This window comes from Chionomys nivalis, chromosome 12 (assembly GCF_950005125.1).
Source record: "Chionomys nivalis chromosome 12, mChiNiv1.1, whole genome shotgun sequence".
Taxonomy (NCBI): domain Eukaryota; kingdom Metazoa; phylum Chordata; class Mammalia; order Rodentia; family Cricetidae; genus Chionomys; species Chionomys nivalis.
In genome coordinates this window covers 69164611-69179193 of record NC_080097.1, presented here as the reverse complement: position 1 = coordinate 69179193, position 14583 = coordinate 69164611, and the positions used below count along the sequence as shown (strand labels likewise).

Below are 14583 nucleotides of genomic sequence, written 5' to 3'. Positions count from 1 at the left end.
AAATTTCTTAGCCCAAAGTGATACCCACTAAATGGGAGGTTGGGAGGTGATTCCCATGTAGGGCAAGCCAGAGAACCAACGTCTTCGGGCCAGCACACCCAGCTCTTTGACCTGTCAAATATATAGGAAATGTTGGGCTCCTCAGGCCATTTAACCCAGTCCACACATAGCAGCTTAGGGATGGGCGACATCTTATTGGGAAAGAATCACAGAGACCCATGTTGATCTCATGGACCAGCAGGATAAAGCCAGGCATACTGGGATGTGCTGGGGATTGCTGGGCACTCACTGTAGCCTAAGGGGTAATCTGCAGACCAATAGAGCCTGTCTCAAAAGGAAAAATGACACCTGAGGTGATCCCGACTTCTTCTGCCCCATACAAATCTTTCATTGAGTACCTACGATGTAGCCTTGGCTTCATGGTGTGTGCCGGAGTCTGCTGCTGCAACCCTTTTGGAGTTCATGTAGAGAAAAGATGCTATGACCTTGAGTAACCTTCATCTGTTCACTCCAGTCTCACACCCCAGAGAAACGTTCTCATGTTTCCCTCACAGGAAATATTCAGCTGCTGTCCCTCAGGCACACCTATAGTCAGGCTGTTACTTTACGGGTAAAACTCAAAAGTTTCCGCTTAGTCATGAATTAATAATCTAATTAACTACCTGGGCCCAGTTTTTCCTTGGTGGATGGTTAGTCACATGACTGCTACATTGAGTAAATGCTTGGAAGGAGGGCCAGCATCCTGTCATGCTGGCTGGAGCCGCAGCCACACCCTGCACCATGCTACTGAGCCCAGAACCCAGGAACTGGGATTTGTCTGTCTGCTCTTCCTGGGCTGAACCCCTCACTTGTTTCCTCCCATATGATTCAGTTTAATGCTATCTCTCAGAATTTAAAAACACGCTAGGCTTGATATCCATGGAAGCTGTAGATATCAAGGGCTCTTACGGGATGGGAGGGCAGTCATTTGTTGTTCTGGATATGAGTGGTGGCGCAGGACCAGACGTCCTGAGAAGAGCAGACAGTGGTTTGGTTTAAGCAAGGAAGGCTCGCCCTTAAAAGAAAGCAGCCATGATTTCTGGGTATTGACCCAAAATTCACTTTAGTCAGAAAATAAAAATAACTTTGAAAAGCTGCCCTCGGATAATGGCTGATCCATGCAGATGGCCGTCACTTTTCTTTGGGGATGTCCATGGTGCCAGTGCTTTTTGGTTTTTGTTTAGTTCTTTTCTCTAAGAAGGGATCTGTCGTTATTAGTTTGCATGCTTCTTTGCATTTACACAGGTGATATAAAGAACGAACAAACAAACAAAAATATCCAACCCTTGAACTAAGATTAATTACAGCTGGTAAGGAAAATTAGTCCCTGAAATGAAGGCAGAAGCAACCTAAAAGTGTCAGAGTGAGGGGCCTTTGGTAGCCTCAGTCCCAGATAGCCTTCAGCCCAGATTGGATAAACATGACATATTGATCATTACAGAATGTGTAATTGGTGACCACAAGCACAGTGTGGCTTTAATGGCCTTCTCTGAATAGTTGCCCTTATTTATTTTAAGAAAGCAACAGCTGTTTCCTAACTACATGCTGCCCTCTAGTGGCCACAATTCTGACTTCAAAAGACGAAGTGGAAAAGAAATGCAGAGATAATGGTGGAAGAGGTTCCTCTCTCTCTCTTGCTCTCTCTCTCTCTCTCTCTCTCTCTCTCTCTCTCTCTCTCTCTCTCTCTCTCTCCCTCTCCCTCTCTCCCTCTCCTTCTTCTCCTTCTTTTCTTCTCCTTTCCCTCTCTCTTCCTCTGTCTGAAAGATTTCTGAGTTCTCTTGAAACAGAAGCATGATGCCTTCACACTTGACCATGGCCATTTTCAATGACAGCCATGGCGAGATCGTCCATGGGTGGCTGGAAAGGCACCTCATGAGTTTCACCTGATTTGCATCCCACCCCAGCACTCTGGAATCCAGTTCTCTGTCTCAGCTGTGTTACCCTCCTTAGAAGGACAGCACTCATCTCTTGCTGGCTCTGCAAGGCCCCATTACCCCCTGTGAGAAAGTAGCAGAGGATGAGCCCCAGTCCTGTTGTTGGTGATCTTTGAAGTTCTCAGGAGGCCCTGGCGCCTGTGAATAAGACTGAACAAATAAATAATACATTGGGAAAATAAGCTATAAAAGAAAAACTTCCTTTTCTTTCTGAAAGAGATCAATGCATGGTTATTGTCACCTTAGGGAGACCAATCAGAACTTCATTCTTTCTATAAGTGAAGGACTTTTCTCTAAATGAGCATCCTTAAATTCTGACCCAACTGGAGGATTCTCTGATACAGTGAAGGAAATATTTTCAGAGGAAAATTTAGCATTTTGTGTCCTGGTTTAGTAGGGAGTTGAGCGAAGGACAAGCAATGCTTGCAGCGGAAGTAAACCACTCTTAGGACATAGGAGGAAGATGTTCTCTATTCTCCTTTTTACTAGGGATAAAGCAGAGACCTGAGAATGCAAATAAGTAAATAAATAAAGCTTGGATCAGTGAGATTTACAAATCTGTTCCTGAAGAGAGGGGGCGGGACTTGCTTGAGCAAAGAAATGGGGAAACTGAATTTGGTCACTTCTTTCTATTATGTTGCTGTTTGGTTGAAAAATAATGAGGGTGGAGGTGAGAAGTAAATGGATTGGTGATGCTCAAAGCCAGGAAGGAGCGAGCATGCATTGGCTCTGAGGCTCTTCCATGGAAGGCCTGTTAACTTCTAACAAGCACACACACACATACACACACACACACAATGCGAAGGAGATCAAAAGGGTTCAACATGTGAGCAAAAACACAGGGGTTTTCCCTGTTCTTGATGGAGACATGCACTATCATGTCTAAGAAGGTCCATAGCATCTTCTACCTGGTCTTGACATCTAGTGACACAGCAGGGGTCCTAGCAGTCCACTCAAAGGGCAAGGATTTCTAAGACTTGTCCACACATTGTATTTTCTTCTAGAGGATTCCATGAAGAAAAAACTCACCTGGCTGTGGGGAGAAGAATGTGTGTGTGCTTCTTGTTCTCCCTATCTTAACTCCTTTTTTCTTTCCTGAGATGATGAGCCGTATTTCAACTGGCCTGGGAGTGCAGCACGCATTTTCCACAGATGCTGCTTTATCGCAGGTCTGGAGGCGAGGATGCCTGCCCATCACTGTCACCTCACTTCAGTTAGATCCTTTCACTCTGGGCCTGCGCTTCCTTCAGATGCAATGTGAGTCCCCCGGCCCAGCATCTGCCTCTCAAGGGAGAGGTCTGAGCCTCCCCTCAGGCTATCTCAGTAAGGTTTGGGCACTGAGGCCAAGCACTCACTTCTCTGTTAGTTTAATCTGAGAGGCTCTTTGTCTGCCTCCTAACCTTTGAATTAATGGCCATATCATGGAATCTAACTTTGTTTTCATGGTGTTTACAGACAGCAGCTTGTCACGACCCTATAACTTGAATCTTATTCTATATCTAAAATGTTCACCATCAGGCTCCAGGTGCTAAGAAACAAATAGAACTGTCCTTTAATTTACGATAAGGATTGCCAGTAGAAATAATAAGCTCGAGGGAAAACTGACAGCAACTGCACCTTGAATCTAATATGATTTATTACAGATAAAAATACTGACCCAAGGTTTACATCTCAAGATCTTGAAAGCTACACAAATTCATAGGGTGGAATTAACCATGGCAGAAATAATGACAAACAAAATGAAATTGGCCAGAAATCCACACAATAAAAGGTGACCACACTTTCTCAGAAGGTTCATACCCCCCTGTTGTAAGTCAGCAACATACAACTTCACTGCTAAAAGATGGCGGGAGAAACAGATGTTGCCAAACAACGTTTTTAGTTTGCAAAAGCTGGAGAAAGGAGTACTACATGGTAAAGAATTGGGTGCCACTAAAAATAGGAAGGAAAATTTTAAGAATGGAGGAGATTTGACTTGGCACTTTAGAAGTGAAGAAGGAGTTAACCTGTCAACATGAAACTTGCTGTGCACAATTAGTGCTTTCTCAAAGAGAAATTACCAGGCAAGTTTACACATGTTAGTACACGTAAGCCAGAAGTCAAAATACCCTGGGGACGAAAATGGCAGCATTCCGTGTACACTCCTACACAGCCGCAGGGCTGAGAATAGGCACGCCCTCGTGCCTCTCAGGAGCGTGTTTGTGTAACACTGCAGAAGCAGAGGGTGCCGCTGGCGGTGGGTGCCACAGGAAACAGCAAGGACAGTGTGCAGTACATCCTCTTCAGTCACAACAGAGACTGAAGCCAGTCTTGTAAGAGTCAGCCTGTGTCGTAGCAACCATGGTACCCCCTTTCAACTGAAGATAATGATTATAAACCAAGACAGTGGCCTCAAGTCATTCCTTACTTACTAGTTGGGAAAGGAAGTGTCACTTTTTCCTTCTCTACTATCCCCTGGGTCAAGTGGAAAGTCCATTTGACCTCGAAGCTGAGACTCAGAGGCAAACGGAAGACAGATATAGCTGGTATGGAGGAAGGACTTATGCCTTTCTTCTAGGAAAGCTGCACCTGAGGACCCCCTCCTTTAGTCTTTTAAAATTTCTCCATGGTTCACTTCTGTCTTGCTGCTGAGTGGCGTGTGTTGAACCTTGTGTAGGACCCTGTAAGCCAGTAAGCCCCCCTAGCACCAACCGTGGATCCACAGGGGAGCCAATAGCATATGGCATGGCTGACCTTAAGCTATTGAGACAGCACTTAGTTGAGACCATAAAATGCAGTGTTTCTTCCTTCCCAGGGACTTCACCCGTGACTCCTGTACAACTGAAGTCCGGGCACATGCTTTATGGAGAATGTTCCTTTTTGGTACATGCTGCTTATAGGCCTGAAGGCCAGATAAAATGTTAGAAGAAGGCTTCACTCTTCTCTCTTGAGACAGATACTGAGATTGCTCTATTTTTGAGGGGAAAGGACTCAAAAGACCACTGCGCTGCCACCCTGTCTCTTCTTTATTAAGGCAGACATTTAAGCTAACTACATTTTTTAAAGATGCTTAAAGCGTAGAAAAGTCATATTAGAGGTTTAAGGTATAAGTGTACAGGACTGGAAATTCCAAATTGGGTAGGGTCTGTTGAAATTGGTTATGCATATGCAAACACTTAAATGTGTCCAGCAGATTGCATCGACTACCTTGTCTGCGTCACACCCCGTTAGGACTGGGTTTTGGAAGTGGGGGCGAAGGGATAAGGACTTGCATAGTATCTCCTATTACCTTGTTCTAGAAACTTCCACTCTGGCCCAAAGTGATACTACTCTTACATTTTACTTCTTTGTTACTGAGTCCCCTCTTCAGAACACTACAGCTTTTCCTGCCAAGGCCACAGGGGTCTGATTCCTTCCTTCCTTTTTAGCGATGAAATATCTCCATTCCTACCCATCTTTGTCATTGTTAGTAAGTTCCAAGTGGTCACATCAGATCACGGTCTGTTCATCAGTATGGAGCTACACTCATGTTCGTGGCAAGAGCTTTTAGGGAGGTTATTACTCTAAGTACTACTTACAAGGTTAAGACTTAGTTTTCTATTTTACATATCTGTGCTTCAATCTGCACTCTTCCATCAAACACGAACTCAGACATTCCTACAGTTAGTTAGGCTCTCAACATGTTGACCACGGGGATATGAGATGTGAGATCTGATCTCAGAGCTAGCAGGCTGCAGGACATGTAGTGGTCAGCACTCCCGGCTATGAATAGGAACTTTCACACACCCTTTCTGTGGAGAGTTTGGACTCATACAGGGTACCCTGACTTCAAGCTATATTATAGGGGTATAAGTTATAGGGATTTCAAGACTTAACCTAGTACACTTGGTCACATTGGGTAAACCTCCTCCGTCAAGACTATGGACCCATCTTCATGAAAGAAACATTTAAAATACCAAATCACCTATTTCACAATGCAAGAGGACCCACGTGATTATCTGTGTCTTTACTTACAAGAGGGGAAAAGAAGGAGGGTAAGGGACCAATGCACATGGTCAATAGGCATTAAGGACAGACAGTAGGAGTGGGAAGCCATGATGGAATGGTGTGTATGAAACTTTAGAGGGGTATGTCAGAACCTTCTTTTCCTGGAAAGCAAGGATTATACCCCCACCTCCTGCTGCCACTTGCTATGTCTCCAGAATGGTCCCTATCACCATAGCCTTGCATCCAAAGAGGCAGATTCCCACCCACTAAGCAGTGCCAAGGTCATAGCGTAATCTGCATAATCAGGACATCCATTGCAGAGGGTGGGAACATTGAAAAGATAAAGGACCTCTTTACAACAGATTCTTCCTCCGCACACTTTTTTTTTCATAATTATAGCTTTAAGAGCTTATGGTGATGGGAAAGATGGCTTCTTAAGAAAAATTAGGAGTTTCATCTGGCAGGAGAGGATTCCCCAGGGGACAGTGCTCTGTCATTTTTCAGAGTCCCCAAAAGAAACCCCTGCACCGACGGCTGCACATCGGCCTGATGTATGACCAGCCGGCCCACTTACTATGGCCAGAGCCTCATGTTTTAATTAAAAACACTCCGCATGCCATTAAATATGTTGTCTACTTCCATTTCGGCAACCATAGAGTTTGAGGAGAGACAAATAGGAGAATCCATTGCAGATGTGTCAGAGTCTATGGCCTACTTAGTCACCACCACCATGTCCCAAATTCCAGCCACAGAGAACCTCCTTAAGAAAATACAAAGTGCAAACAAATGCCCCCCCCACAGTTTCCACAGCCTTTGGCAGTTGCTGTGTTTAGGAGGAGGGTGGGGTGAGAACAGGAAGTACCCCATACCACCATCTCCCTTAATGTATGAGCAGAACCTATGACCTCACAAATGACTCTCTTGGTAAATAAAAATCTTCTGACCACATGTGGGGGCATACCAAGCTGTTTCTTTTTCCCTTCTTAATGTCTTTAAAAAGAAATAAAACTACAAAATCAAATATTTTGGGTAGTCTCATCCCCATTGTGAGCTCAGATAGGGAATGCACAAGAGGCAAAACCTGCTTAATTTAAGCATCTGTGTATGACTCTGGTACAAAGGTATCAGCTTGTTTTGTGAGCCTCTAGCCTGGGCATGGTTGTCCCTGGACTAGCTCCAGCAGCTGGGTTTTATTTGGGTTTGCTAGGCCACCGCTGAGCCTTCCTAGAGCAGCCCCAGCCTGCAAGAGTTTAATTTCTCCTTAAGTGTTTAATTCAAGGTGACAGCTCCTAACACATTGGTCCTCTGATCAGCTTAAGTCAGCCAGCTATCAGTGGGGAAGTGTCTGCAGAACCCAGGGTGATATTGACTGAGGTTATCTATAGGCCCTGTACCCACAGCTCCCACAGACCAAGGCTGCCAGGACCTTCATAGGCATGGCAAGTTTTGAAGCAATGTATAGAAGAAAGATTCTGGTTCTGCAGGAGCAGAAGAGAAAAGCCCCATGCTAGGGAGACATGCCAGCTTGTTTTAGAGTCCCAGACAGTGCTCGAGTGTCCTTGGCATACTATGGTGCTGGTATCTCTGTCAGCATCTCTGTTTTCTGTCACCATGCACAACCAGGGACCTGTCTCCAGTCTTGACAGTGTCTTTTCAGATCAGGTTAGTGCCAGCCCAAAGACCAAGTCAGCTTCCCAGCACACAAGCCCCTTTGTCTGAAGTCCGACCTTTTGTCATTAATGCGCTCAGTGACTATTTAAGTCTGACAGTGAGTGCAGTATTTGTTTCCCCATCAAGAGGTCATTGACAATATTAATAACTCACGACTTTGCCTCATTCTCCAAGTGCTGACACCTAGCCACAGACTCCTGCGTTCATCAAACAGCCCTCTCTCGTCGAGATGTCTATACACAGTCTTGCTTCCAGGCCGAGAGAAACAGGGCAGGCCTTTAAAAGAACTTTTATCAATGCCAACCAAAGATGTGGGAGCATGGTTCCGAATGCAGCCTCAGTCCACGTTCCAGGAACACTGTTCCCATCTGCTTGTATCGAGAGTGGAAGTTGAGCACAGAGAGAGGTGGAGAGCAAAGGCATAGAATCTTGGAATGTCTGGGCAAGTTCACCAGAGGGAGTTGCAAGCAGGGCAGGCCATGGTCTGTGCACATGTCTGCCTGCCATGAAGTTTGCACATCAGGAGGACTGTGCTCTTTATGATATTTGGAAGCCTTATCCATTTCTTTTTGTAAAAATCCATGCTGTCCTGGTACTGTAGAAAGAAATTAACGCCCTTTGGACCATCCCTCTGGATTTGGGAGAGTTGCTTGTATCAGGTAGGTTTAAGGCAGCACCTTGCAGGGTCTCCCATGCATCTGAGGCATACCAAGCTAGGCCACAATGGAGGCAGAATGTGCCCGTTCCAGCTCATAGACCACCAGGGTTCTGGCGTTGGTGACAATGTTAGTACAATTCTAAGCTCTACAAAATACAATAAAGGGAACAGCTCTGTGTTAATAGCTGAAAGAATGCGTCACAAGAAAGATTTGAGTGAGGTTTCAAAGAAGCTCAATATTTCCAGGCACTAGATAAATACTGAAAACAAGGAACTGGGGACTAGGGGCATGGAAGGACAGAAAAGTCACACCAGGCAGGAAAAATGACCTGTAATGAAGCTGTGCATGGCAAAACAGCAAGAAAAGAACCAGGTCACAAATGATGTTACCCTGTCCCGCTTCCAACTCTGAGATCACCTAGGACCCCAGTAACTTTCAAGTTTGCCTCTGACTGTTCAAAGCAGAGCATATCAATACTACCCTTAAAAGTTTCTACAAATTATTATTTTTTTTATTTATTTTTTTTATTCTTTTTTACTTAAAATTTCCAACTGCTCCCCGTTTCCCATTTCCCTCCCCCTCCTCCCACATATTGCCCCCTCCCCCCCGCTCCCCTCCCCCTATCCCCACTCCACTTCTCCTCCCCCTAGTCCACTCCCCCTCCCTCTCGATACTGAAGAGCAGTCCAAATTCCCTGCTCTACATGAAGACCAAGGTCCTCCCACTTCTATCTAGGTCCAGGAAGGTGAGCATCCAAACAGGCTACGCTCCCACAAAGCCAGTTCATGTATTAGGATCGAAACCTAGTGCCATTGTCCTTGGCTTCTCATCAGCCTTCATTGTCCGCCTTGTTCAGAGAGTCCAGTTTCAACCCATGCTTATTCAGTCCCAGTCCAGCTGGCCTTGGAGAGCTCCCAATAGATCAGTTCCACTGTCACAGTGGGTGGGTGCACCCCTCGTGGTCCTGATTTCCTTGCTCATGTTCTCCCTCCTTCTGCTCCTCATTTGGACCTTAAGAGCTCAGACGGTTGATCCAAATTGGGTCTCTGTCTCTCTCTCGATCCATCGCCAGATGAAAGTTCCTGTGCCATTCTCCTTGGCCTCTCATCAGCTCTCATTGTCCACCACATTAAGAGAGTCCGGTTTTATCCCATGTTTTTTTCAGTAGCAGTCCAGCTGGCCTTGGTGAGCTCCCAATAGATCGGCCCCCCTGTCTCAGTGGTTGGGTGCACCCCTCATGGTCCTGACTTCCTTGTTCATGTTCTCTCTCCTTCTGCTCCTCATTATAACCTTGGGAGCTCAGTCCGGTGCTCCAGTGTGGGTCTCTGTCTCTATCTCCATCCATCGCTAGATGAAGGTTCTATGACAACCACTTTGGAAATCAGTGTGGCGGTTTCTCAGAAAAATTGGGATCAACCTACCCCTGGACCCAGCAATAGCACTCATGGGAATATACCCAAGAGATGCCCTAGCATATGACAAAAGCATTTGTCCAACTATGTTCATAGCAGCATTATTTGTAATAGCCAGAACCTGGAAGCAACCTAGATGCCCTTCAATAGAAGAATGGATGAAGAAAGTGTGGAATATATATACATTAGAGTACTACTCTGCGGTAAAAAACAATGACTTCTCGAATTTTGCATGCAAATGGATGGAAATAGAAAATACGATCCTGAGTGAGGTAACCCAGACCCAAAAAGAAGATCATGGGATGTACTCACTCATAATTGGTTTCTAGCCATGGATAGGGGCCACTGAGTCTATAATTTGTGATCCTAAAGAAGCTAAACAAGAGGGTAAACCCAAGGAAAAACATATAGATATCCTCCCAGCTATGGGAAATAGTCAAGACTGATGGGCAAAAAATGGGAATCTTGGGGGGTGGGGTGGGATGGGGATGAGGGGAGATGGGGAGAGAAAAGTGTGAAGGAGAGGATGAGGGGAACTGGGGGAATCGGGGTGATTGGGGGTAAAGGAAGGTTGGATGGGGGAGCAGGGAAACTCATACCTTAGTTAAGGGAGCCACCTAAGGGTTGGCAAGAGACTTGAACCTGGAATGGCTACCAGAAGCCCAGGGCAATGTCCCCAGTTAGTTCATTGGGGCACCTGAGGATAGGGAACCTGAAATGAACCTATCCTATAATCATACTGATGAATATCTTGCATATCGCCATAGAATCTACAAATTATTTTAACCTGTATTTAAGAATTAAGTTCAGGGAATGGGGGGGAGAGATGCTTGGTAAAGTGCGTGCCATGCAAGCATGAAGACCTGAGTTTGATCCCCAGTGCATAAATAGGCAGTGTACATCTGTGTATATCTGTATTCTCAAAGATGGGCTGAGCAGAAAGAACTTGGGGGTTGCTGGCCAGTCAGTTAGCCGAATCCATGCACTCCAAGTCAGTAAGAGATACAACAAAGGTAGACAACAACTGAGGAAGATAGCTGATGTCAGCATGTGGCCTATACACACACATACACATACACACACACACGTGTGCACACACATATACACATACAGAGAGAGAACACAAATTCATGGGACACAAAATATGTTCTACTAAGATCTGATGTGAAGAATAGAGCTGATCTCGAATCAGCGAAGAATGGTGTGTGCCGACATCACTCTGCGGAGCTGATGAAATGCATAATCCTATGCAGAGGTAGCAGTCATCAGAGGCAAGTGTGTGGCTCATGGATTAGGTTTTATGGCTGTTTCCTTGCCTTGCCTTCTGTGTACTTGAGAGAATTAAGTCTATTTGTATACAGGCAGCTATGTGCAAGTAGATTTTAAGTTAGTTCTTCTAAAATTGGAAAGAAAAGAAAGAGGTGGTTAAAAAAAAAAGCAATAAATATTTTTTTGGAAAAACACTTTTTGTTTTTAATAATCTTATAGAGTTTTTACAATGATTGTAGCCAATGTCTTCTGGGTATTTATTCTGTAGTATTGCGAATCAAACCTGAGACTTCACAATCTAGGCAAGCACTGCTCCTTCATTTACATGGCTAACCTTTGGTTTATATTTATTTATGTTTTGGAAACAGAGTCACTATCAAGCCACGTTAGACTCGAACTCACCATCCTTTTGCTCAGTTCACCCAAGTGCTAAGATTACAGGCACGCACCTCCAAGCATAGAACTTTTGTGGGTTTTATAATATATAAGGAGAACTTGATTAGAACCCTCACTAATGCTGTGCTTCACAGTGCTGTAGCCACAACAGGCAAGTTTTCTAAGGAGTCACAGATTAGCTATGGAGTCGAACTAAAGAGGAAATGCATTTTCACACGAGAGATGAGCTGGGGATCCCTAAGGTCAGTGGTCCTTGTGACTTGCTGTAGTTTTCAGTAAGCGTGGCCTCTCTTCTTTAATCACCCAGCATGGGCTTGAAGTCCCCTGGGATTTGGAAAATTCTCTCTGGAAGTCAACAGTATTGATTTCCAATAAAGGACTTCAAAAGAGTCCCTCTCTAGGAAGGTTACCCTTGAGTCGGTTTCATCAGATTTAAGCTTGATTTTCCATTTTTAGAAACTAGACTAAGGACATCTGGAGAGGAGGGAGTCAAACTATATTTTGGAAAACTATGTGTCAAATTATAAAAGTTCTTAAAATGAGGAAATCACCCAGAAAACTTTATTCCTAGGAACCTATACTTAGTAGTGACATTTCATTTCAAAAGCCACCTCTGAGAACAAGAAGGTATAGTCTTTGTCATCCGAGGCTTAATCTGTTTTCTCCTTGCCATCAGATTAGCGATCATAGCGCATGGCTGTTAATAACAGCTGGATTTCTGAACTGTATGAATTATGCCACCAGTAATGACGTGCGTCTCTTTCTGGTCACAGGTATCCTGGCGAAAGGTCGCTATTTCTACTATGGAAGAAACTCAGAGGGTAATAGATTCATCCGAGATGACCAGCTCTGAAGCTAAATTCTACATGCCTTAACCTATTTCATGATAATAAAGTGGAAAGGCAAGAAAAACCAGAGTCTACATTGTGTCTCTATAAGACGGCTTTCAGGACCGTGTGCCAACTTTGCCAGGCCTGTCAAGATCATCCAACTGCTGTAGACTGAATGGTCACAGAGAGATTGACATGATTGCCCTTAAGCAGGCCTCATCCACCAGGGTGACAGACAGCAGTAGCGCAGCACCCGGGCTGACAGCGTGAACACCATGATAGATTGCCGGGTCTCTTCGCTGCTCACAGGGGGACGGGGCTCACACCTGGGGCCTCCTCAGACACACTCACTGGCTGCAGTTTAGTGAAAGAGGCACTCCTGAGATCGCCTTCTGAGTCCTCTGGTATCTCTGTGCTTTGGGTTTCTTCTCAGTGGAGTAGCCACTGGTACAGAGGAAGGGAGTCCGCTTTAGCCTGTAGATTAGGCATTACATTTAGTCAACTCACACACATTGTTTTCTATTGTTGGCAATGTACTTCCATTTGGAGCCATCATTCAAAGGACACAACTTCTCATCCAAGTCATCTATTTATATGTGGCTTCATGATACAACTCCTGAATTCTGTAAATCCCTGACTACCAAAGCTGTTTAGATCAAAATCTGCTTGTCTTGAACATGTCAGTCACAGAGTAAGCCATATTTCCTGGCTCGGGGTTTAGCAACACCAGAGATTTTTCCTTTGGTTCTAGCCATGCTGTCAGCTATGCCTATGGCTACATTTACCCTACAGGCTGCATTGTCCCTTTGGATGCTCGTTAAATGTAGTGAAATAATGAGAGATGGGGCGATGGGCCAGGAGTTTGGAAACCAAATGGAAGACTGTGGAAATACCCAGCAGCCCAGTCAGGTTTGAGAGAACACAAAGCTTTAAGGGTTCTTGTTTCTCTGAGAACCTCTCAGGAGTCAGATCTATAGTTGATGAGACTTTTCCAGTTCTTTCTGTAGCTATGGCTGTTTCCTAGCACCGGGATCACAGGGAAAGCAAGCACAGCCATGCTAGCCAAATGGCTGTTACTTTGTCTACCTCACAGCTGTCCGGGACAAGCCGCTGTAGAAGGCATCTGAAAGACTTCTTGCTCTTGACACAATGGATTTACACTTCCTTCTTGTATTTATGCCATGTGTTCACTTCCCTGAGTGTCCTAGGTAGGGCAGCGAAGATTGAGAGAGAATCCCTCCAAGTCACAGATAGTAAGAGGGTTGCTAGTGGAGAGTAGACTCCCTAAGCTGCTGGAGATGCACCCTTCTTTCTCAGATCTAATCCGTTTACATAGCCTTTGCCCCCCTCAGTCAACACAGCCTTGGAATAACACATATCCAGGCTGGCAGGAGTCCTGCATAGAGATTACAGAACATCCATTCATCAGCTGTTAGGAGCAGCTAACGTTAAAGTCCTCAAGACCATTAATAACTGGAGATTATACAAGCCACTCATAACCAGGGTTGAGTACCTTCTCTGTTTGATCTACACAACAGCACCCAGAGCTAATGGTTTCCATTAGCGCCATCAGGTCCCACCTTGCCTCTTTGTTTAGTGGCATCAGAACATTTGGTCCATTGCATATTATAGGAAGCAAGGCTCTGAGCAAGGGCAGTGAGACGAGTCTGATGTCACATCCAATCTAACGGCACATATATCCCTGTCTTCATAAAAGGCTTTAACCCTGCCTCCAACAATAAAAAAGCACTTGCGAACTGACCACAGAATTTTTCCATCTTTATTTTTCTTACTTGTTTACTTTTCTTAATGTCAGAACCATTTGTATCATGCGCAGGAATGTCTCCCTCAATGTGAGCTCTGGAGGCAGAAAAAAAAAAAACAAAAAGAAAAAAATTGGAGTGAGTTATTGAGCACAGTGTTTCCCTCTCTTTGGGTTGTTTGTTTTCTTCCAGAATGGTGTAATAACTTCAATTAGGATTAGCTTTAATTACAGCTTACGTAAAGGCCATCATGGCAGTATATTCATCTAACTGATGGAATTATAGTGAGTTTTGTTTCTCTTAAGTAGAGATGATGATAATGAATTATTGTCGGGTTGTTTACAACTCCATTGTTGAGCAACATCTGCCCTTCTAGAACTGGCCTGTGGTCTGCACTGGCAGCCGAGAAAGCCTTGAGCCTTGTTTATTTAAAATCTGTGGGAATTTCCTAAACCTTGTTTTTCAGAGTTGGAAATTACAGGGCAATAAATTCATCTGAAGTCCAGACGTGTCTCATCCGTCCCTTGACACCTGTTTGTCTTCCTCACTCTGCTGCAAGCAGCTTGTTCTTTGGGGAATCACTCTTGGACAACCCTGTCTTGCCTTCCCAGGTCACTGGTCTGAGTCCAGGGACCCGGGAGATG

General features: G+C 44.8%; 1 protein-coding gene across 1 annotated transcript in view; it reads left to right on the top strand.

Moving 5' to 3' along the window:
- The window catches only part of Lrmda (leucine rich melanocyte differentiation associated), a 1017760-nt gene extending 1005539 nt beyond the window's left edge, over positions 1–12221 (top strand). Inside the window, exon 7 of the mRNA XM_057786394.1 lies at positions 12120–12221. Coding sequence (XP_057642377.1) covers positions 12120–12199 — 80 coding nt within the window. The 3' untranslated portion in view covers positions 12200–12221. The remainder of the gene's footprint in view (positions 1–12119) is intronic.
- Positions 12222–14583: the final 2362 nt, after the last annotated feature.